We start from the raw sequence: 22786 nt of genomic DNA, 5'->3' as shown, positions 1-22786 counted from the left end.
GTCAAGGTTCAGAATGCTCTTGAGAGGCCAGAACATTAGCTTAGGTTGAAGATGATGAAATAGGACAGGAATCAATGTAAGGTCTTGTACTTGGGCTCAAAAAATCAATTTGACAGGAACAGGCAGTAACAGCAATATGGTACAGGGATCCTCTGTGAATGACTTAGCTATTCTGAGCAATACAAATGAGCCAAGAGAATCCCAAAGGATTCATGATGGAAAATGCTATCCACTTCCAGAGAAAGGACTGATGGAATCTGGATGTAGATCGAAGCAGACTTATCTTTCACTTAAATTTTTTTTGGTCTGTATTTTCTTTCATAACATGACTAATATGGAAATATGTTTTGCATGACTGCACATGTAGAATCTATATCAAATTGCTTTCCACCTCAGGAAGGAATGAGGGAAGGGAGAGAGGAAAGGATTTATATCTCAAATAAAAAAAAATAAATGTTAGGGGCAGCTAGGTGGCACAGTGAATAGAGCACCAGCCCTGGAGTCAGGAGGACCTGAGTTCAAATCCAGCCTCAGACACTTAACATACTAGCCATGTGACCTTGGGCAAGTCACTTAACCCCAATTGCCCTGCATTCCCCCCTCCAAAAAAGCAAAAAAAAAAATGTTAAAAATTGTTTCTACATGCAATTGGGGAAAATATTATTGAAAAAATTTAACAGGTAGAGAATGGGAGAGGAATGGTAAGTAAACTCATCTGAAAAAAAAACTCTTGGTCTTTTAATGGAAATGATGGAAAAGGCAGCTGGTGGCACAGTGATTAGAGCATTGGACCCGGAATCAAGAAGACATGAGTTTAAATCTGACCTCAGACGCTTGCTACCTGTGTGATCCTGGACAAGTCAGTTCACTTCAGTTTCCTCATCTGTAAAATGGAAATAATAATAGGACCTACCTCCCAGGATTGATGTGAGGATTAAATTAAAAAAAATTGAAAAGTGCTTTGCAAACCTTCAAGTGCTATAGAAATGCCAGGTAGCAGCAGTAGTAGTGGTGGTGGTGGTGGTGGTGGTGGTGGTGGTAGTAGTAGTAGTAGTAGTGGTAGTGGTAGTAGTAGTAGTAGTAGTATGAACTAGGAGGTCACTGAAGTCACTTCCAATTCTAAGAGTCTATGATTCTACCAGACCAATGTGATTTGCTGTCACTTAAAAATCAGAGGTATTTTGAAGCCCCCTTTGTCCATTAGAACACCGGCACAGGACTGGCTTGCTCCCCCTCATCCTCCAAATCTCATCTAGTACAGGTACCCTGATGAATGGGCAGCTAGGCACTGTTTAGGATGAGACACCAGTGGTCCCACTCTGGTCTTATTAAATGCTACCAGTGAATTAGGAATTTTTGTTAGAAAATATTCTGAGGTGGCCACGTTATTTGTATCAGTGCAACAGAGGAGTCCGGGCGTGTCCTGCAGGGGTGCTAAGAAACCCCAGCATGGGGGGAATGGGAGGGTGCAGGGAGCCCAGAGGTGTCGAGAATGCACTTTCTGCTCTTCCTTTCTAGAGGAATAGAGCTGCTGGGCTGAAACTAGTGAGCCTCAAGTTCAGAATCAGCAGAGCTCTGATAGGGCACTGCCAGCCTTGGGAGGAGAGGGCTGCAGGGGACTTGTGCTCTCTGTCTCTGTGTATCTGTCTCTTTTTCTGTGTCTCTCTTTCTCTCCTCTTTTTCTCTCTTTCCCACCTCTCTTCTCTCTCTCTCATATCTCCTATCTCTCTTTTCCTCTTTCTTTTCCATCTCTTTTCATTCTCTTGTTTTTCTTTCCTCTCTCTCTCTCTCTCTCTCTCTCTCTTTCTCTCTCTCCCCCCTTCCCCCTCTTTCTCCTCTCTCTTTCCCTCACACCCTCTCTCTCCTCTTTCTTCTCTTTCTGTCTCCCTTCCCCCCTCTCTCTCCTCTCCCTTTCTCTCTCCTATTTCTCTCTTATTTCTCCTCTGCCTTTTCCATCTCTCCCCTTTTCTCTCCTCTCTTCTCTCTCCATCTCTCTCTTCTCTTTCTCCCCCTCTCTCTTTCTCTTCTCTCTCCTATCTTTCTTTCTTTTCCATCTCTCTTCATCTCTCCTCTCTCTTTCTATCTCTCCATCTCTCTCCTCTCTTTCACTCTCTCCCCATCTCTCTCTTTTACTTCCCCTCTCTCGCATATATAGATATATGTCTATATATGCACACATGTACTCTAATATAGAACATATGCATGTATATTATCACATATATAATATCTGTGCAGACAGACTTACTGGCTGCTGCCAATGTGAAAGCCACCATGTCTGATTCTGTAAGAACGCGGCCATTTCTCTATTGGATGTGCAGTCTTATCCCCAGAAAAGCAGAGAAGCAGAAGGGAGTCTGTGACAGGCTGCTGTCCCTGGGGCCTGACCATTAATCCCCAGCCCTCCTCCATTGTTTGCAGGCCAGCACCAAGCAGTGACTTGTAATTTTGATTAGAGGAATAAAAAAGGAGTTCTCTGCCCTCGAATCCCCCATCAGTGACCAGCCAGGGGCACAGGGGCACCAGCTTATTAATGGGAAGAGCCAAGCATATGGGCTATTTCCAGTTAACCTGGGCATTGGTCAGTCTACAGCTTCATGGCAGGGGTGCAGGGTGTAGGGGGCAGTGAGAGAAAGGCAGGATTTGCTCATTTACTGAAAGAGGAGAAGGGAATGCTAGGAGTGAGCCCAGTATCCTCATCTGAAGCTGTCATTGTAGAGATGAAGTCTACTGAGGCATTGAGAGGTTAAGTGACCTACCCAAGGTCATACAAATAACAAACAATAAAATCCCAGACCTGAAAGGAACCTCAAAGGCAATGTTGTCCAATCTCCTTATTTTCCAGATGAGGAAGCAGAGGCCTGGAGAGGTGAATTGTCCTTTAGGCAGCAAGGAGCGGAATGATTGTCTCAGGCCATCTGGTCCCACACTAACCTGCCTCCAGATTCCCTCTATAACCTGGCAGTCATCCCATAGAGATTTGTCATTCCATTCTTCTATCCTGCTTCCCTGTCTCCATTATCAATTTGTTATATGACTTTGGACTTTACCTCTTACACCTCAGTTTTTCTCTCTGTTAAATGGAGGTGATAAAATGTGCCCTACCTCCCCTGGCTGGGTTGATTGTGAAGGTTGGATGAGCTGATGCCTTGGCCCATCCTCTGCAAAGGGAATTTTTGTGCATATGCTGGAAGGAGCCCTGGCTTGCTTCCCTATATGTGGGTCCCTGGGCATACAGTGGGCTTCAGGGAGAAAGCTGGCACTGTTCCTGTGGAATCCTTGCCAAGGCCTCTGAAAATAATGTAGCCTGTGTGTTAATAATTCACTCTCTCATAATCCCCATATTCAGGGGTGGAACCCAGCCAGCCTGGCAGGGAAGGTTAAGCCACCCATCCGCCTGTCTCCAGCAGACCTGTGGGGCACCACATGCCAGGTAGAGTAGCAGAGGAAAGGTAGACATAGAAGTGAATAACAAACAGTGGGTGGACATTGAGTTGTGGCTCCTGTAGCAATGGGCTCTGGCCATTGTCCAGGATTAGGAGGGTTTGAATTTCAGAGCATATAAGGGCATTTTTGGATCCCGCTTCTAGAGAGCAGTCTAGAGTCCAGTCTCCTCATTTACACATGAAGAAACAGGCCCAGAGGAGGGGAAATGATTTTCCCAGGGTCACTCTGCAGCTAAGGGACAGGGCTGGTACTCAAACCTAGGTTCCCTGACTCCCAATCAAGGGCTTTTTCCTGCACACCTATTAGCTTTCTTCCTCATTAGAATGAACATGACTGAATAACCCAAGGGCAGCTTAGGGTCTGCCTCTGTGAGTAAATTCTCTATAAAGTGGCATGTCCTAGACACCAGTCTGGTGGAAGAAGAGAGGAACAGGAAGAGGGTTTCTTGAGTGGCCACCTTCCCACCCAGAAGCTGCCTGAATGGCTGAGATCCTTAAAGCTAAATTAGGCAGAATTCATGAACAGGACACGAAGTCTTGAATTCCCAACATGAATGGGCTCCCTTGAGAGGTGGGAGGCTTTCCCTCAGTAGAAATATTTAAGCCAAGACTGGATGAGCTGTGCCAAAATCAGACTCTCTCCTGGGGGCTGGACTAGATGGTCTCTGAGGGACTGGTCTTCTATTAATGACTTATCACTCACTGACCATCTCACTTTCCGTCCTGGATCTCTGATCCATTTTATAGATGAGGAAACTGAGTCCCCAGATAGGGAACCAACTTCCTCATGTCACTTTCACTGACTCACAGAATTTGAGAGCTAGAAGGGACCCCAGCAGCCATCTAGTCAAACTCATAACGTGTCAGACAAGTGGTCTGCAGCCTCAGACAGTGAGGACAAGCCTGCGACCTCTCCAGGGGACCCAGCTTGCTTTGGGATAGTTGTCATTGGGAGGAAGTTTTTCCAGACTTCCATCTTCAGTCTAACCCTTTGAAACTTCCTTCTACCCACTGGTCCTGGTTCTGCCCCTGGGTCCAGACAAAACAAGTCCAGCCCCTCCTCCATATGAGAGAGTTCAGATTCCTGAGACAGCTCCTCTGTGCCCCAGCGCGTCTCTTTTCCAGGTTAAACATTCCTAGCTCTTCAACGGACACTCACATGACATAGAGTAAAGGCCCTTAACCATTCTGAGCCTCAGTTTCCTTCGTGTTAAATGAGGGGTTTGTGCTAACGGACTTCTTCCAGGTCTGAATCTTTGCCTGCTGACTGTCTCCCCTACAGCTGCGGTGGAAGCCTGCGTGCTGCATGGCCTGAAGCGCCGGGCAGCTGGCTTCCTTCGAAGCAATAAGATCGCAGCACTCTTCATGAAGGTGGGGAAGAGCTTCGCCCCCGCAGAGGAGCTGTCCCGAAAGGTCCAAGACCTGGAGCAGTTGATCGAGAACGCGTGAGTGAAGGGCGGGCTTGGCGCTGCCCCGGATCATGGTTGGTGCTCTCCCATCCTGCCGTTTCCCAAGGTCAAAGTCAAGGGGGGGATGAACATGGGGCAGCTTTGATGGAAGGAATCCTTCCCAAGGAAGCTGGCTTTCCTCCCTCTCTGATGCTCCTCACCTTACTAGGGCGAGGTGGAGGAGGGAAGGACAGCAGTGTAGCCGGCCTTTTCATTCATTAACAGATAATATTAATAACAGACATCATTAATTAATCATCCACTGGGTCCATGCAGTAGAAGTTAGAAAAGTCACATAAGGCAGGATCCTTGACATGGTCAATTGGTTCTGCTTGACTGTACTCATTTATTTCAGACTTGGTTTTGTCTTTTCATCCTACCTCCCCTCCCCACTGCTTGGTGGCAGGGGGAAGGAGAAAAATAAATACTTATTGATTAAAAGTAAAATAAAAAAAAATTTTAGAAGACAAGGTCCCTGTATTTATAGAGCTCACAGTCTAACGTAATAGCTCTCTTCCCCTTCTCTCCTCTTAGAATCTGCTAAGTCACTCACATTTAGTCTGAAAGAGTTCCTGTTTTCTCTTTCCCAGAGGTACTTGCATTTAAAGCTTGTTGCTGTCTTGCTTTTCCTTTAGGGAGGGTTCTTTTTCTCTACTAGGAAGGAATTTCAGTCTTCACCTTGCTTTTTTTGTATCTGGGTGTTCTTCCCAAGTCCCCCAAACCCTTTTATACCCAGGCTTCTTGAGAGGTAACATAGGAAAGGGAATAAGCATTTATATAGCACCTGCTGTGTGTCAACGACTGTGCTAAGGACTTTACAACCCTGCAAGGTAGGTGCATTTTGCAGTTGAAGCAGACAAGGGTTAAATGATCTTCCCAGAGTCACAGTGTCTAAGACCAGATTTGAACTCTGGTCTTCCTGACTCCAGGCCCAGCACTCTCCACATTCCACAAAATGCCTTATGACACAGGGGACAGGTTAATGGGCTTTGAGTCAAGAAAATCTGGGTTCAGATCCTACCACAGATACTTATGACCCCAGGCCGATCACTTAACCTGCCTCTGTAAAATGGTAGAGTTGGGCTTGATGGCTTTCTCAGGTCTATTCCAACTCTAAATCTATGATTCCAGGATGGCCTTGAAGTGGCTGTTGGGGAGCCTGGGGGTGTGGGGAGGTCTGTCTCATGGCAGTCTGGGGCCTTGGTGTGGGGAAAATTCCCATATCAGCCCTCATGTCTCTCTACTCCCTTCACCAAAGGCGGAACCAGCTCCAGGGTCTCCAGGAGAATGTTCGGAAGCTTCCCAAGCTGCCCAACCTGTCCCCCCAGGCCCTCAAACACTTGTGGATCCGCACAGCCCTGTTTGAAAAGGTCTTGGATAAAATTGTGCATTACCTGGTAGAGAATAGCAGGTGAGCCTAGGGGATGGGGTGGGACAGGGAAGGGAGGAAGGAAAGGTCAACTTCCCATGATGGCTATTCCCCAAATGGGGCTGGCATTGCACTCAACAAACATTCATAACCAACCTCTATGAGTTATGTACAAAATATCAGGTACAGAACTAGGCCCTGGGAGCACAAAGACCCTGCCCTCAAGAAGCTTGCATTCTGTTGGAGGGGACTGTGGGTTCACAGAAGACAATGCAGGGTGGTAGGGAGTGAGAGGGAGCAAGGGGAGTTCCTAATCAGGTGTTTTAGGGAAATTCAGGGCAGGGAATCATAGGAGGCTTCCTAGACGAGCTTGCCTTGCATGATCAGTGAGAAGATCACTGACTTTGGAGTTGGAGGCCTTGGTTCAAAAGCCCACCCTTTGCCTTTGGTATCTATGACTTGAGGCAAGTCAGTTCTACCCCTGTAAAATGAAGGGCTTGGATTGATGGTCTCCAAGGTCCCTTTCAGCTCTGAAAGTGTGATCCTTCTATCCTAAGGATTCTGAAGGCTAGAGGTGAGAAAGGAGGATATGCTAGGCATGAGGGGCAGTCACTGCAAAGGCACCAAAGGTGGGACATGACGTCTGATTGGAACAGAGAATGCATGGCACGAAATACGCTTGGAAGGGGAACTTGCAGCCAGATTGTAAGAAAGCCTTGAATGCCATGTCAAAGATTTCCTCCCATCTGATATTCTTCCTAAATTTTATCTTATCCCCTTCAAATAGTAGGAAGTCAATTCAATGTATTGCATATTGATATTCCTGTGATTACTTCTACATCCAGGGCACAGGCACAGAATAAGCCATTTGGGTTCCTCAAAGACGTATTTCAGGCTTTGTGAGCTGCTTGAGGGCAAAGACTGCTTTGTTTTTGCAAAATTGTGATTCTTAGATGAGATGATATACATGAGGAAAAATTGTTTGTTTGTTTGTTTTGCAAACTGTAAAACACCTTGAGATGTGCACTGCCATGACAAAGGCATTGCTTGGGGTTGCATGGATTAGTTCCTTCTGCTGTGAGCTGTTCAAACTCATGCCTCCTTTACCTTCTTGCTAGTAAGTACTACGAGAAGGAAGCCCTCTTGATGGACCCTGTTGATGGCCCCATCCTGGCTTCTTTGCTGGGTGAGTCCCTCCTCTCCCCCTGCCCCCTTAGTATCTCCAGCTGCCTTCCAAACCCAGCTCAGGAGCCCCTGCCTGCTTAAGGCTTTTCCTGAATGCCTCTCTCCACATTGGCCACCCCATTTATTAGTATTTGCATTTATGTGCCTGATAAATGTTGTGTTCTCTTATAGAAGGTAAGTTTTTTGGGGATAGGGACCATTTATTTTTGTCTCTGGCTCTTCCTAGGCACATAATAATGCTTATTAATTTAACAGATACTTATTAATCATCAGTTACGTGCTAGGTACTCTCTGCTAAGCGCTGGGGAGACAGAGACAAAGCTGAAATGATGCCTGCCCTCAGGGAGCGTTTGCTCTATCAGATCTCAGGATTCTATGCCAGGCAGAAGGGATGGGAGAGCTGGGCCCCGGCCTGGCTGTTTGGGCTCTGATGTTTCACTCTGCCCCCAGTGGGCCCCTGTGCACTGGAGTACACCAAGATGAAGACTGCAGACCATTTCTGGACAGACCCCTCTGCTGACGAGCTGGTCCAACGGCACCGGATCCACAGCTCCCACCTCCGCCAGGACTCTCCCACCAAGCGCCCAGCGCTTTGTGTGAGTGGGACTTGGGGATCAGGCTGGGGAGAATGGGAGGAGGAAAGGCAAGGTCAAGAGAGATGGGGCTTGGAGCTCAGAACATCCCCTGAGACCCCTTGCATCCCATCCCTCTCTGCCCCCACCCTCCCAGATCCAGAAGCGACATTCGAGCGGCAGCATGGACGACCGGCCCTCCCTCTCTGCCAGGGACTACGTGGAGTCCTTGCATCAGAACTCACGGGCCACCCTACTCTATGGCAAGAACAATGTCTTGGTCCAGCCGGTGAGTGGCAAACTGAGCTCCAGGCCTGGTAGAGATGCTTTTCGCTGATCTTCCTCCAGTTATTTTATTTTGTGTTTTTTGCTTTTTGGAAGGGGAAGAGCAGAGCAATTGGGGTTAAGTGACTTGCCCAAGGTCACATGGCTAGTAAGTGTTAAGTGTCTGAGACTGGATTTGAACTCAGGTCCTCCTAACTCCAGGGCCGGTGCTCTATTCATTGCACCACCTAGCTGCCTCTCTTTCTGCAGTTAACAAAGAGAATCAACCGACTTTGATCCCTGTAGGTCTGACCTCTGGTTGCTTGCTCTTGTTGCTATGTAGGCCTAGTAGGCCCTGGAATCTGGGTGCCATTTGGGGTTCCATGAACAAGAATCTTTGAAACATGGTAACTTCTATTTATTTTTTAAATTAATTTTTTTTACTTTATTAAATGCTTCCCAATTTTTTGTTGTCGTTGAGCCATGTCTGACTCTCCGTGACCCAATTTGGGACTTTCTTGGCAGAGATACTGGAGTGGTTTGCCATTTCCTTTTCCAGCTCATTTTACAGATGCAGAAACTGAGGCAGAGAGGGTTAAGTGACTTGCCCAGGGTCACATAGCTATGAAGTGTCTAGTGCCGTATTTGAACTCGTGAAGATTAAGTCTTCTGTATCTAGGTCCAGCACTCTGTGCTCTGTGAGGCCACCTAGCTGCCCTCCCCTGTAACATCTCTCTTCTACTTTGTGTTTACCTTGTGTATGTAGACACATTGTCTCTCTAATTAGAATGGGAGCTCTTTGAGGGCAGGGACCATTTTTTTTTTTACTTTCTTTGTAACTCCATTGCCATTGCTCTGAACGACTGACTGACATGAAGAATATTGAACCAGATACTTCTGTGTCCCCTCCACCCCTGGCATTCTGTAGTCTCAGGCCATTTGACCCCAAATCCATCATTCTACATCGACTGTCTCCTCCCTGTCCCTGCCTCCTCCCAGCTGGCCTACAGATGCTCACCCATTGTCCCATGTCCTCCCCATCTGTATCCACTGAAAGATTCCCTGGGACTCAGCTCCTTAGTTGGGCTTGGCAGGGGGCTGCTGGAAGAGATAGTATGATTGTGTCTAGCCCTCAAGGAGCAGCGGGGTCTTGGAACATGCCTCCCAAAGAAACAGGCTCTCATCTTGTTGTCTGGAGCTACAGTAACCATGGAAACCCCGAGGGCTGCTTTCTCACTGAAAATTGGCAGTGACAGGGAGGGGCATGGTCAGAACCATCAGTTCTGGTGTATGCTGGCACAGCCAGGCAGGGGATGAGAAAGACCGCATTGGGGAAGGGGAAGGGGCAATGAATTTGGAAACCAATCCTGCCTCTGGTATCACGTCTAATCTGTACAGTCTCAGACCAGTCACTCAGCTCCCTGGCTTTCAGTTTCTTTCTCTATAAAACTAGGGGATTGGAGTAAATGGTAAGGTCTTTGCCAGATCTAAATCTGTGCTCTTGTGAGCTTAGCTGTGTGACTTTGGACAAGTCACTCAACTCAGCTCTTCTTGGCCTTTGTTTCCTCATTTGTAAAAGGTGGGGGTTGGAGTAGACAGCATGTAAGACGCTTTCCAACTCAATGATCCTATGGGATCTTATTGGGGCTGGAGGCTTCTTAAAGTAAGGAAACTGTCTGACCCTGGGCAATTCACTATATAAATAGCCATTATTATTCATCAGAACCTGAATTTTCATAACCGTAGAAAATTCTGAGTGGAAATTCATTCTACTGATTTGGATTAGTGACTCATTTATGGCAAATAGTCATAGAAAGCCACCTGGGGTGCTGAGACATGACTTATTCAGGGCCACTCAGCCAGTATGTGTCAGAATCAAACCCTGATTTTTCTGACTTCAAGGCTGGATTTCTATACACCACCTCATGCTGCCTAATGATGATGACCCACTCCTTTCTGTCCTCTGCCTCTTAGACCCTCTGGTTCCCTTTAGGTCTCAACTTGCCTCCACACGAAGCCTTTTAAAATTTTTATTTATTTTAACATTAATTTTAAAAATCAGCTTCCAAATTCTCCCCCTCATTCCCATCCCTCCCTCATCCTTTAAGGGAAGCAATATGACGTCGGTTATACATGTGAAGTCATGCAAAACATATTTCCATATTTGCCGTGTTACAAAAAAACCACACCAAAAAAACCCAAGAAAAATAAATAAAAATTTTAAAATCTGTTTCAATCTGTACCCAGAGCCCATCAGCTCTCTCTCTGGAGGTGGGGAGTATTTTTTATCATGAGTCCTTTGGAATTGTCTCGGATCATTGTATCCTATATGAAGGCTTTCTGGAGTCTTCCCTAAATACAACAATAAAAAGTCATATTTACTTGGTCTATATTTGTATTTGACATAGTGAATGGAGAGCCAGTCTCTAAGCCAGGAAGATCTGGGTTCGAGTTTCCTCTTTGAGCCCTGCTGGCTACATGACCCTGGGCCACTGTCTAAGACTAGAAGGTGCTGCCCTGCATTGGTAGAGAATTTCCTCACTGGGAGTTCCCAACATTAGTGAAATACCAGGGTAAAAACAAAAACCAATTTTAGTATATTACATGTTTCTGCTAATAGAATGTAAGCTCCTTGAGGGCAAGATCTAGTTCATTGTCTTTCTATCCCTAGCACCTCAAACAGTTCCTCACATATAAGTTACTTTTAAAGTGTGTGTTGTTTGATTACTTAGTATTGATCCAGACAACATGGTGGTATAGTAGGTAGAGTCAGGAATACCTGAATTGGAATCCTGCCTCAGACACCATCTGTGTGACCCCTGGGCAAATTACTTAACCTTTTGCAGCCTCAGTTTCCCCATCTGAAAATGGAGATAATAATAGCATCTGCCTTACAGGAGTTGTTGTTAGTATGAAAGGAAATAGCATAGGGGGCAGCTTGGTGGCGCGGTGAATAGAACACCAGCCCTGGAGTCAGGAGGACCTGAGTTCAAATTCGGCCTCAGACACTTAACACAAAAAAATAGCCGAGTGACCTTGGGCAAGTCACTTAACCCCAATTGCCCTCCCCAGAAAAGGGAAATAGTGTATGTAAAGGTCTTTGAAAACTCTTCAATAAATGCTGTCACCATCACCACCATCACCATCACCATCACCATCATCATCACCACCACCATCACCATTATCATCACCACCACCACCACCATCACCATCGTCATCACCACCACCATCACCATCACCATCACCATCATCGTCACCACCACCACCACCATCACCATCGTCATCACCACCACCATCACCATCATCACCACCACCACCACCACCACCACCACCACCACCATTTTAAGCCTGTATGTTTAATGCTCAGTCATTCCCCCTTTTTCCCACCTCTCCTAGAGGGATGACATGGAGGCTGTTCCTGGGTACCTGTCTCTGCACCAAACCGCTGATGTCATGACCCTAAAGTGGACGCCCAACCAACTAATGAATGGCTCTATGGGAGATCTGGACTATGAGAAAAGGTGACTGACTCAATGTGGCCATTCTCTTGGTCTCCCTGAGAACTAATGGGGTGAGGGCTGGGAGGGGTTGGCCTTGGTGATGGATAGAGGGGGTAGACCTAGCTTCTAGGTGTCTCAGTGGGTAGAACTCTGGGCTGGAATCAGGAAGATCTGGATTCTAATCCTCTCTTAGCCACTTGCTAGCGGTATGATCCCAGGCAAATCACTTAACCACACTCAGACTGTTTCTTCTTCTGTAAAATGCAAAGGTCTCTGGTCTCTTCTCATTCTAAATATATGAGCCTATTTTAATCTATCAAGCACCTGGAAATTTCCTCTGCATTTGAGACTTTGAAAAAGATGCCAAACTTTGATGCTGTTTACCTGGTGAGGAAATTGAACCTGTCCTCAGAGAGAGTATAACAGGGGCCTCGTTATACTGAGATGGTAGATTGATCCTTGCCCTCTAGAAACTCATGTCTGAAACCTGGATTCATGTGAGCCTACCTGCTGCCCACCTCCAGTGAACTGACCTAGATCTTCACCATTAGGGCCTGTGACCCCTAGAGGTCTGTCTTGGCTGAGACCTCTGTGGGTAGGGCTGCTGAGGCCTGGACATAAGGAAGGCTGGACTTTTGGTCCCTGCTCTGCCACTAACTGACAGGTTTCACTGGAAAGGAAATATCATTGTTTTATACAAATGAGGAACTTCCCTTTCACTGGCTTGAGTCAAGTCAAACAATATCAGTTTTCTCATCTATAAAATGGGAAGGATGGTTGTAAGAAAAATATTTTTTAAACTTTAAAATCCTACAAATTATTAATATTAATTTTGTTATTATTTTTTTCCTCTGTAAAATGAGAGGTCTTTAGGGCCCCTTCTAATTCTGACATTCTCTGCTCTGAAAGTCCCTTCTATGGCTTCTATCAAGCAATGAACGTGCATTTATTTAGTGCCTGCTGTATGCCAGGCTCTGTGTCAGATCCTGGGTGATACAAATAACCCAGAATGAAGCAATCCCTGTCTGCAAGAAGCTGGCATTCTAACAGATCTGTGTTATAAGGCTCCTCAGCTCTGATTCTCTTGTTCCATGGCTTCTGATTTCTTCCCTGACTCCTCATGGGATACAGGGGGGCCTGGGGTGGTTCTAATGAGTTTTCTCATCACCCACAGCCATTGTTCTGGTTACTAAGATTTCTGTCTTGAATAGATGATATTCAGGGAAAATTTGAGCACCATGATGAAGGACTGTGGAGTTCCCATGGGTATAGGGAGTTGGGGGTGGTGGTGAGAGGGGTGACAGCTATGCCTGGTGATGTTTAGGGGTTGTTTGCTTTCTTTCCCTTTGCTCTCCTGACTTTTCCAATCCTCAGGAGGGGATGCTGGCTTTTTCCTTATTGAGTGATATTCCCTGACCCCTCATAAACTCATTGATTTGGAGCTGGAAATTAAAATTCATTGAGTCAAAACTCCTCATCTTATGGGTGAGGAAAATGAGACTGAGAAACTAAGTGATTTGCTGAGGGGCCATGCAGCTAGTTAAGTGTCTGAGGCAGGATTCAAACCCAGGGCTTCTTGCCCTGTCCACCAAGTTCACTGCCCTATCCATCACCCCACACTGCCTTTCAAAGTAGGGGATCTAGAGCATGCGGCATTATTCCTTTTATAACTGGGCCCTAGCAGGCAGAGAAAATCTGAGACACTTTGAAGCATCAGGACTTTAGAGACCCTTTAATAGATGAGGAAAGCTGAGGTCTGGAGAAGTGTGCTGCCTGGTGTCACAGCCTGCTATTGACAGGGCCAGGGATAGGATTCAAGCTTCCTGACTCACGGGCCCAGTGTTCTTTAAAACAATTTGAAGGGAGGGATGGTCAGCACCTAGGATTTCATTGATCATGAAGAAATTTCCTCTTCCAGTGCAGCTTAGTGACCCTGGGCAAGTGATTTGATGTGTCTGCCTGAGTTTCTTCATCTGTAAAATGGGTATAATAGTAGCATCTACTTCCCAGGGACGTTATGAGGATCGAGTGACATCACAATGTAGCGTGCTTGGCACAAAGTTGTTGTTGCGGTTGTATTCCCTGAAACTTGAGTCATTAGAAACTTACCTAGTCTCAAGAGGTTAAGTGACTTACCCAGAGTCACACAGACGGTACGTCAGAGGGAGGATTTGCACCCTTGTTTTCCTGACGTTAGCTCTCCCTCCTTGATTCTGTATGCCTTGCATTTTAAAGCTTGCACTGCAGTCTACATACATTATCTCATCTGATCTTTACACCAACCCTGGGAGCTAAGTTCATATTGTCTCCTCCATTCAATTTTCACTTCGTATTCTAATCCCTTAGCACAGAAAACCTGGAATAAATGCTTGTTGATTCATTGATAGGTATTCTTATCATCCCCATTTTACAGATGATAAAACTGAGACTCAGAGACATGGAATGACTGGTCCATGGCTTCTACTACATCCTGTTTCCTGGGAATCATATATTATAATGAGAGCCAGTATTGACATAGTACATTAAGGTTTGCAAAGTACTTTATAAATAGTATTTTATCCTCACAACAATCTTTGGTGCTATAAGTATCCCCATTTTACAAACGGAAGCAGACAGAGGTTAAGTGATTTGCCCAGGATCACATAGTGAGGAAGTGTCATAGGCCAGATTTGAACTCATGTCTTCCTGGCACCAGGTTTAGTTTCCTATCTGCTGTGCTGTCTTGCTGCCTCATTAGGTGTATAACTTAGATGGGGGAAGAGATTTCATTCACAGCAATTGTGTGCCTTTGATTGTCATTCTTTTGGGGCATCCAAAAATGTGGGCCAAAAGGAATCTGGGATGGCCACCTTTAAATTCATTCATCCATTTGCCCCCATCTCTTATGGAGCAGGAGATAGAATGTTGGACTTGAATTCAGGAAGACCTCAGTTCAAATCCCATCTTAGCCACTTAATATCTTTGTGCCCCTGGGCAAGTCCCTTAACCCCCTCTACTACACAGTCTCCTCACTTATAAAATGAGGCAGTTGGCTTCAGTGGCCTCTATGATCCCTCTATGACTCCAAAGCTACAATCTCCCTCAGATCATTCATAAGACGTATATGGGATCTTCCACTTGGGCTGATGAGGATGCAGAGTGGGGAAATTTGATCTGGGATCTAACCTAGTTTTAAATTTTGGTTTTCTATTTTCCTTGCTCTCTTGTTTAACTATCTTCTTGGCCCTCATTCAGGTGGGCTGATGGGGAAGCATTGATTTAATCTAGCACCCACCATCCACTGTTCCCTGCTCCCTTTCCTCTATTCCATCTCTCCATGAGAGGTGGTTATATGGAGTGTCTCCCATGGGCCTGTCGCTGTCCTGGGTTCTAGACTGGACAGTACCTGCTCTATTTTGGTCATAAGACAAATTCCTAGGATTCTAGATCTAGGGCTCCAGTTATCACCAGCTCTGGCTTCTGCACAGAACCTTAGTTATCACTTTCCATTTCCCAGCCTTGGTCCTGGAAATGGCCTGAAGAATATCCTTCAGCAAGACTTATCCAGAGCATTTCCCTTGCCCACAGAGGTCATCTCCTAATAGGGACCCTCTACAGGCAAGGCACTCTCCCAAGTTCCTGACTCACAGAATCTCAGAGTTTGAAGGCGTCTCAATGGCCATCTAGCCTAAGCCACAACCTAACAGGACTCCTCTCTAAAATAACCCTGACAAGTGGTCCTCTTGCATTTGCTTGTAGATCTCCATGAGGGAGGACTCCTTGCTTTCTGAGGCAACCCAGCCCACTTTAAGACAGCTCAAATTATTAGGCAGTTTTTTTTTTTCTACCTCCAGCCTAAATTTGTCTCTTGGTAGTTTCTAATCATTGTTCCTACTTAGGGTGATAGATTGAAAGCAGGAGGGGACTTTAGAGGTCTTCTAGTTCGACAGTCTTGAAAACTGAGGCCCACAGAGGTTAAGTGATTTTCCCAATGTCACACAGCTAGCAAGTGGCAGAGACTGGATTTAAAGCCAGCTTCTCTATTGCTAAATCAAGTCCAACTTAAGGTAGTTTGTCTCCATCATTGTCTGCTATCTCCCTCTGCTGATGATCTGGGGACAAGCAGCTCTGGAGCCAGTAAGACCATCTCCTCCAAGTCAGCTGGGCAGGTCCCCAAGATGCCTGCTGGGCACCTCTACCAGAAGTTACTTGTCTCTTCCCTGCCCTGGAGATGTTCTGTTCCCCTGGAAGAGTCTTCCCTATGCCCCCTTCCCCTATTCCCCTATCTCTCCCAGAAACCACAGGGCATGGAGAGCTCAGTGGAAGGCAGCCTCCCCCCCCAGTAGATTTCTGGGAGCACTATTTTGAGAAGGTAAGCTAGAAAGTGGCCAGAGGGTGACTGGCCAGGTTCAGGAAGCCAGTCAATATTCCCTTGGAGGAGAAACCATCCTCATCAATCATGCCATTTTAAAAGGCAATCTGGGGTCCAGGAATTCCTCCGGCTACTCCACAGAACTTCAGCATCTCCAGTCAGAACAGACTTTAGCAGATCTCTGGCCCAACCCATATCCTTAGAGCTTGAAGCAACCTCAGAGGCAGTTGGGTTCAGCCATCTTGGAGACTTTCCCCAGGGCTTAGCACATAGTAAATGTTTATTGACTGTGTAGAGAAACTGAGGCCAGTGACTCAAGGGCAGTGACCCAGAATCAGAGAGTAGCCACAAGATCCAAGATTTAGAGCTGGGAGGGGCCTCAGAGGCCATCTGGTCCAACTCCCTTATTTTCCAGAGGAAGAAACAGAGGGCCAGGAGGGGAAAGTAACCAGTCCAAGGTCACACAGCAAACACAGTTATCACTGGAGGCAGGATTTGAACCTGGTTCTTGTCATTCCAGAGTCAGTGCTCATTGTACTGTATTATCACAGCCTTCTCAGTAGAAAGTGACAAAACTGAGGACTAAATCTTGGCCTTTTGAATCCAAATCCAGTGAGATTTCCATAGAAGCATCAGTTGGAGGAACTGGGCATTTTAAGCTTGGAGAAGAGAAGGAGATACTGCATTTCAATTCAGTCAGGCATTTATTAAGCACCTACTGTATGCCAGGCACTGTGCTAGGAGATCAGGATACAAGCCCAAGGAATGAAAGAATCCCTCCTCAGAAGGATTTTTACAGTCTAAAGGGAGAAACTGTAAGCACATATAAAAATACATACCGTCTAAATACATGTTGGGGGGGAAAGACCCTGGACAAGTCACTTCCCTCTGTTTTCCTCAGTTTCCTCATCTGTGAAATGAACTGGAGAAGGAAATGGCAAACCACTCTGGTATCTTTGCCAAGAAAACCCCAGATGGGGTCACAGAGAGTTAGATATGACTGAAACGACTAAGTAATGACGCCCACATCATCACAGGGTGCTGCAGGGAGCAGGGGACACTAGAGCACATAGAACAGCATGGTGAGAAGGTAGCCGGAACGTGGCCTGGAGCCCTGATTCCTGGCATAACGAGCCTTCCCTGTCAGAGGTCTGAGAGCTCGGGGCAGGGTCCGAGCTTCTAGAGGAAGGGAGATAAGGATGATGGATGGCGGCCTGAGGACAGATGGGTTCTTCAAGTTTCTTCCTGTTGATGGGGAGGGAAGGGGCCGGGGCAAATCCCTAATGGGCTGACACCTCTGACCTAGGCCCTCTTTGTCTTTCAGTGTGTACTGGGACTATGCCATGACCATCCGCCTGGAGGAGATTGTCTATCTGCATTGCCATCAGCAGGGTAAGGCCTTCCTGGAGGAGGTGGCTCCTCGGGCTGGGGTTGGGTCTCCCTGGCCAGGGCCCCCATGCTGCCTGGCTGAGTATTGTGGCCAGGCCCTTTCCTAGGATGATAAGATCATAGATCTGAGCTTGAAGGTGTCCCAGGACCCCTTTATTTTGTAGAGGAAGAGACTGAGGCCCAAGGAATTGAAATAGTTTGTTCAAGATCACCCAGGTAGCAAAGAACAAAGCTAAAATTTTAGCCCAGGACGTCCCTGTCTGCTGTGCCCCACTGGCTCAACACATCCTAACAGTAATGATGATAATAACTAGTGCTTATGTTGGGCTTTCAGACTTACAGAGTGCTTTATATATGTGGTCCCAGTGGATCCTTATGACCCAAAGACAGGTACTATGATTACCCCCATTTTACAGATGAGAAAACTGAAGGTTTTTGTCCAGGGTGACAGAGTTAGTCAGGGTCTGAGGAAGGATTTGAACTCAGGTTCAACCAAAACAACCCCGTCTTTTCAGAGTCGCACAGCTCTCAGTGATGAATGCCTATGAATGGGTTTTCACTTGAGTGTATTCATTTAGTCAGCATTTATTAAACACTTACTGGATGTAATCGTGTCATCTTTCCTGTTTGTGACCCTAAATTCCCTGGGCCTCAGTTTCCTCATCTGTAAAATGAAGGGCTTGGCCTCCATTACCAGCTCCAGATCAGTGATCCCATCCAGCCCTCTTCCCTGTGACACGCCCCCTTCCAAGTCAAATGATTCTGGGTCCCTGGCTTCAAGCCTTGGTCTCGGTCTACTGGGTGTTCTCCTGGATTGCCAAAATTAGGCCTTCCCTGAGTGCATGACCCCGGGTGAATCGAGCCATTGAAACTCACAACCAAGAGTCAAGTGATTGACAAAGCACCAGCAATTATTAAGCACCTACTGGACACCAGACCCTGTACTGCATTCTGGGGATTCTAAGATAGGAATAATAGTGTTCCTGCCCTCAAGGATCTAACATTCTGCCGGGGGTAGACAACATAAGAATGTATTTTAAAAAATAAACATAACAGGACTGCTAGGTGGCACGGTGAATAGAGCACTGGCCTTGGAGTCAGGAGGACCTAACTTCAAATCTGGCCTCAGACACTTAACAAGTACTAGCCGTGTGACCTTGGGCAAGTCACTTAACCCCAATTGCCCTGCCTTCCCCACTCCAAAAAAGCAAAAAATAAATAAAAATAAACTAAATACAAGAGGTTGAGCAGGCTGAAAGTGTAAGGAGACAAGATTAAATCCGTGGTTCATCAGTGGTCCCCCTGAAGGAAGGCAGAACTGTTTGGGAATATCTCTGACTTGCCAAGGTCAATATCCAGGAGAAGCTGAGCTCTTTGGGTGAAGGGATTCTCTTCTTTTTTCTGTTTTTGTCTCCCTCTGCCTAACACAGTCTGTGGTATATAGTCAGAAGGAAATGAACACTTATTAAGCACTTTTCATAACAAGTGTGTTTTTAATAACAAAATTTCTTGTTTACTATGTTCCAGGCACTGTGTTTTATATATTCTTTCAAAATATCTCACTCACAATAACCCTGGGGAGGGGGTAGTATTTTTATTCCCTTTCTACAGTTGAAGAGTGACTTACCCAGGGTCACACAGTTAGTAAGTGTCTGAGGCTAAATTTGAACTCAAGTCTTCCTGAGTCCTGGTCTCGTTCTCTATCCATTGTGCTACCTCGCTGCTTTTGATAGCCACTAGGCATTTAATAAATGCTTGCTGGTAAATTGAATCTAAATCATACCGTGTTTCCCCAATAATAAGACACTGTCTTATTAATTTTTTTGGAAAGAAAAACACCAGAGGGCTTATTTTCAGGGGAGGGCTTATGTTGTCCTGCCTCAGCTCTCCTCCGCGGCACTGCTCTCAATGGCGCCAGCAAGCAAATCACTGGGGAAGAACAGGATGACGCGCTCACTGCTGCAGCTCTGATTGGATGCAGCTTGGAGCGTGGCGTGCGTTTCTGGGGGGGGGGACGGTGCATACAGAGGGTACCGTAATGTAGCGTGTAGCGCAGGGGATCACCTTCACTACAGTAGCAATCTCAATAGGGCTTATTTTCGGGGGAGGGCTTATTTTAGAGGAATTTTACACAGTAAGGGGAGGGCTTATTTTCTGGATAGGTCTTATTATTGGGGAAACACGGTAGGATCCTAGATGCAGAGCTGGAATTGGATTGTAAGGTCTTTGAGGTCAACCTCCATCATTTCACAGATGGGGAAACTGAGGCACAGACTGATCAAAAGAATCAGTCAGTTCCTCCTACAAAACTGCCCCTTGGGGATCCTGTGGGAGGCAGGATTCTGGACTGGATAGATGCTGGATGGGGCTCCACGTGACATTTCTTCTTTTCCTATCTGTTAACAAGGTGGGACAAGGTAGCATAGTAGTTACCTAGACAGTGTAGTGAACAGAGTATCAGGAAGTTGTTCATTGTCTGACTCTCCATGACCCCATTTGGTGTTTTCTTGTCAAAGATACCAGAATGGTTTGCCATTTCCTTCTCCAGACCATTTTACAGATGAGGAAACGGAGTCAAACAGGGTGAAGTGACTAAGTAAGAGTCTGAGTCCAGATTTGAACTCGGGTCTTCCTGACTCCACAACCACCAGCACTCCATCCATTGTGCCACCCAACTGCTTGGTATCAGGAGGATCTGAGTTCAAATCCTGCCTCAGATACTTACTGGATGTATGAGCCTGGGCAGATCCCTTCACCTTGGGGCCTCCATTTCTTCATCATTGGGGTGAGGAGGTTGACTTGACGGCCTCTAAAAGTCTGTGATCCTCAGTTCATTCTAGATGTTACCCTCACACGCACATGAATGTAATGTACTTGACAGTCAGGCTGATTTGACCTTTTTCTGTTTGTATTCCTGCTGCCTGGCAGAGTGCCGTGTCCTTAATGAGTGTTTGTTGACTGACACATTGATTGGGTGAGGGGGCCTAGCTTGGGGTTTGTTCTGGAGAAGGCCTTTGGCTGGATTGGCCCAGGAGGCATCTGTGCTTAAAGGGGAATGGGGATGGGGGGGCGGCTGGGGGGAAGGCTTCTTGTAACCAGCCCAATGGATGATTTCTGCCCTGTGTCTTGTCTGGCTTTGTGTCGTCAATAGTAGACAGTGGTGGGACGGTGGTGTTAGTGAGCCAGGATGGGATTCAGAGGCCCCCGTTCCGGTTTCCCAAGGGGGGTCATCTGCTCCAGTTTCTGTCGTGCCTGGAGAATGGGCTGCTGCCCCATGGCCAGCTGGACCCACCGCTGTGGTCCCAGCGAGGAAAGGTAAGACACTCCTAGCATCTGGAAAGGTGCTTTGGCGCCAGTCACCAGCGGAGGGGGAGGGAGATGGGAGCAGAGGAGATTGGGAGCCCAGGGTGTTGGATGCTGTTCCCTCTTTCCCAGGGAAGTCCCTTCGTGTGCTGGGGCCCTTGGGGCATGTCAGTCTGGCCCATGGGCATGCCCTGGAGTGGGGTGGGCAAGGACTAAGGAGTTATGGGTTCAGTATATTGGCTTGAGAACCTCTTCTTTTAGGGCAAAGTGTTTCCGAAGCTCCGAAAACGAAGCCCTCAGGGTTCCTCAGAATCTGCATCTGACAAGGAAGACGATGAAGCCACAGACTATGTCTTCAGAATCATTTACCCGGGCATGCAGTCAGAGTTCGGTAAGTCTCTTTGTATCCCCCAGGCGCCTGCCACTGAAGGACTGGCATGGGGGTGCCCACCCAGGGAGGTAGTCTTCAAAGGCACCTAGTGCTCTGGGGGGAGGAAAACTGAGCCACGAGCCCTGGCTTGGTCCTGGCTCAGCCACCAGCTCGGTGACCTTGGCAGATCAGTGAGCCTCCCTGGTCCTAGACCCCTGAAGATCACAGATCAAAAAGTCATACATTTAGAGCTGCAAGGGACCCTCGAGTGAGAAACTGAGTCCCATAGAGAAGTGCCTTACGAGGTCACATGGGTTATTGAGATGCAAACCCAGGTCCCTATGATTCCGTGATAAATGGGACTTCTCCTTATAAAGTACAGCCATCATCCAAGTACATTGTAATACAGCACTGAGATGAAAATTCCCTGTCTGTGATGGATGTTATTTTTAAATATTTCATTCCTTTAGCCCTAGACTGTAATAACAGCCCAATTGACTGCTCGTGCTGATGGCTCAGATTTCTGTAGAATTTTATTATTTCCAAAGTGCCAGCACTTAAGAAATCTCATGAGCTCAGGACATTTTTGCAGTCTCTCGGTGGCATAGGAATCTCTGAGTTACATCTCCTATAACTTAAAGTTCCCTTCAGATAACTCATGTGGTGTGACTGAGACCCAGGTACCATTGCTCTCCAAGGATATGTGAGGGAAGCACAATTTCTTCCATGTCCTGCAAAGCTCAGATCTTGAGTCTTCTGGGATGAACACAATGAAGGGACTGGTCCTTGGGTCTGACGCTTGGGGGGTCACTGCAGCTGCAGTCTCCTACTCTCTGGTCAGTGGCCATTTCCCCTACTACTGTTGAGCTAGGGGGAGGGTCTAAAGGGATCAGGGAGATGAATGATCACTTTTTCCATATGTGTGAGGCTCTCTAGGGGCACCTCGGTTGTGCAGTGGATAGAGCACTAGACTTGGAATCAGGAAGACTCACCTTCCTGAGTTCAAATCTGACCTCAGACACTTCCTAGTTGTGTGACCCTGGGCAAGTCACTTCACCCTATTTGCCTCCGCTTCTTCATCTGTAAAATGAGCTGGAGAAGAAAATGACAAAGCACTCTAGTATCTTTGACAAGAAAATCCAAATTCGGGTCATGAAGAGTTGGACACAATTGAACAAGAAAGCTGTCTAAAGAGAAAAAAAAAAACAGTTTTAGCTGCTTGCCTGAGGCCCCCAGGTTCAATAGAAGCTTTCTTTCTGTTAACTTAAATTCTATACCTACTCATCTTGAGTTCAGAAAACAGAAGATCCTAAATAATCATTCTAATTCTTCATGGTAAGTAGCTGGCACTAGGCTGGAAGTGTGGGGTAGAGGAAATAATGCTGAATTTGGAAGAAGACCTAGGTTCAGATCTGGGCTTGGTCACTGTCTGAGCCTCATTTTCCTCTCCTGTAAAATGAAGGAGTTGGACCAGATGACTTCTGAGGTTCCTTCTGGATCTAGACCTAGGCTCCTATCATAATCCATTTAGTTAAGTCACCATTGTTGACAGACCAGAGGGGATGGCATCACCATGACCAACCTTGTCATGG

General features: G+C 46.6%; 1 protein-coding gene across 2 annotated transcripts in view; it reads left to right on the top strand.

The window, feature by feature from the left end:
• SGSM1 (small G protein signaling modulator 1) overlaps positions 1–22786 on the top strand; it is a 109313-nt gene that overhangs the window by 48825 nt on the left and 37702 nt on the right. For both annotated transcript variants that reach the window (XM_069081907.1, XM_069081908.1), the window contains exons 4-12: positions 4726–4888; positions 6150–6302; positions 7379–7446; positions 7896–8041; positions 8175–8306; positions 11678–11802; positions 17457–17524; positions 20673–20836; positions 21086–21215. In XM_069081907.1, the coding sequence (XP_068938008.1) occupies positions 4726–4888; positions 6150–6302; positions 7379–7446; positions 7896–8041; positions 8175–8306; positions 11678–11802; positions 17457–17524; positions 20673–20836; positions 21086–21215 (1149 nt within the window). The remainder of the gene's footprint in view (positions 1–4725; positions 4889–6149; positions 6303–7378; positions 7447–7895; positions 8042–8174; positions 8307–11677; positions 11803–17456; positions 17525–20672; positions 20837–21085; positions 21216–22786) is intronic.

The sequence above is a fragment of the Petaurus breviceps genome, unplaced genomic scaffold, assembly GCF_028583685.1.
Source record: "Petaurus breviceps papuanus isolate PSGF00001 unplaced genomic scaffold, PetGlider_PUasm1.0 99, whole genome shotgun sequence".
NCBI lineage: Eukaryota > Metazoa > Chordata > Mammalia > Diprotodontia > Petauridae > Petaurus > Petaurus breviceps.
The sequence above is the reverse complement of the archived record's forward strand: the minus strand, read 5'-3'. Positions and strand labels throughout refer to the sequence as shown.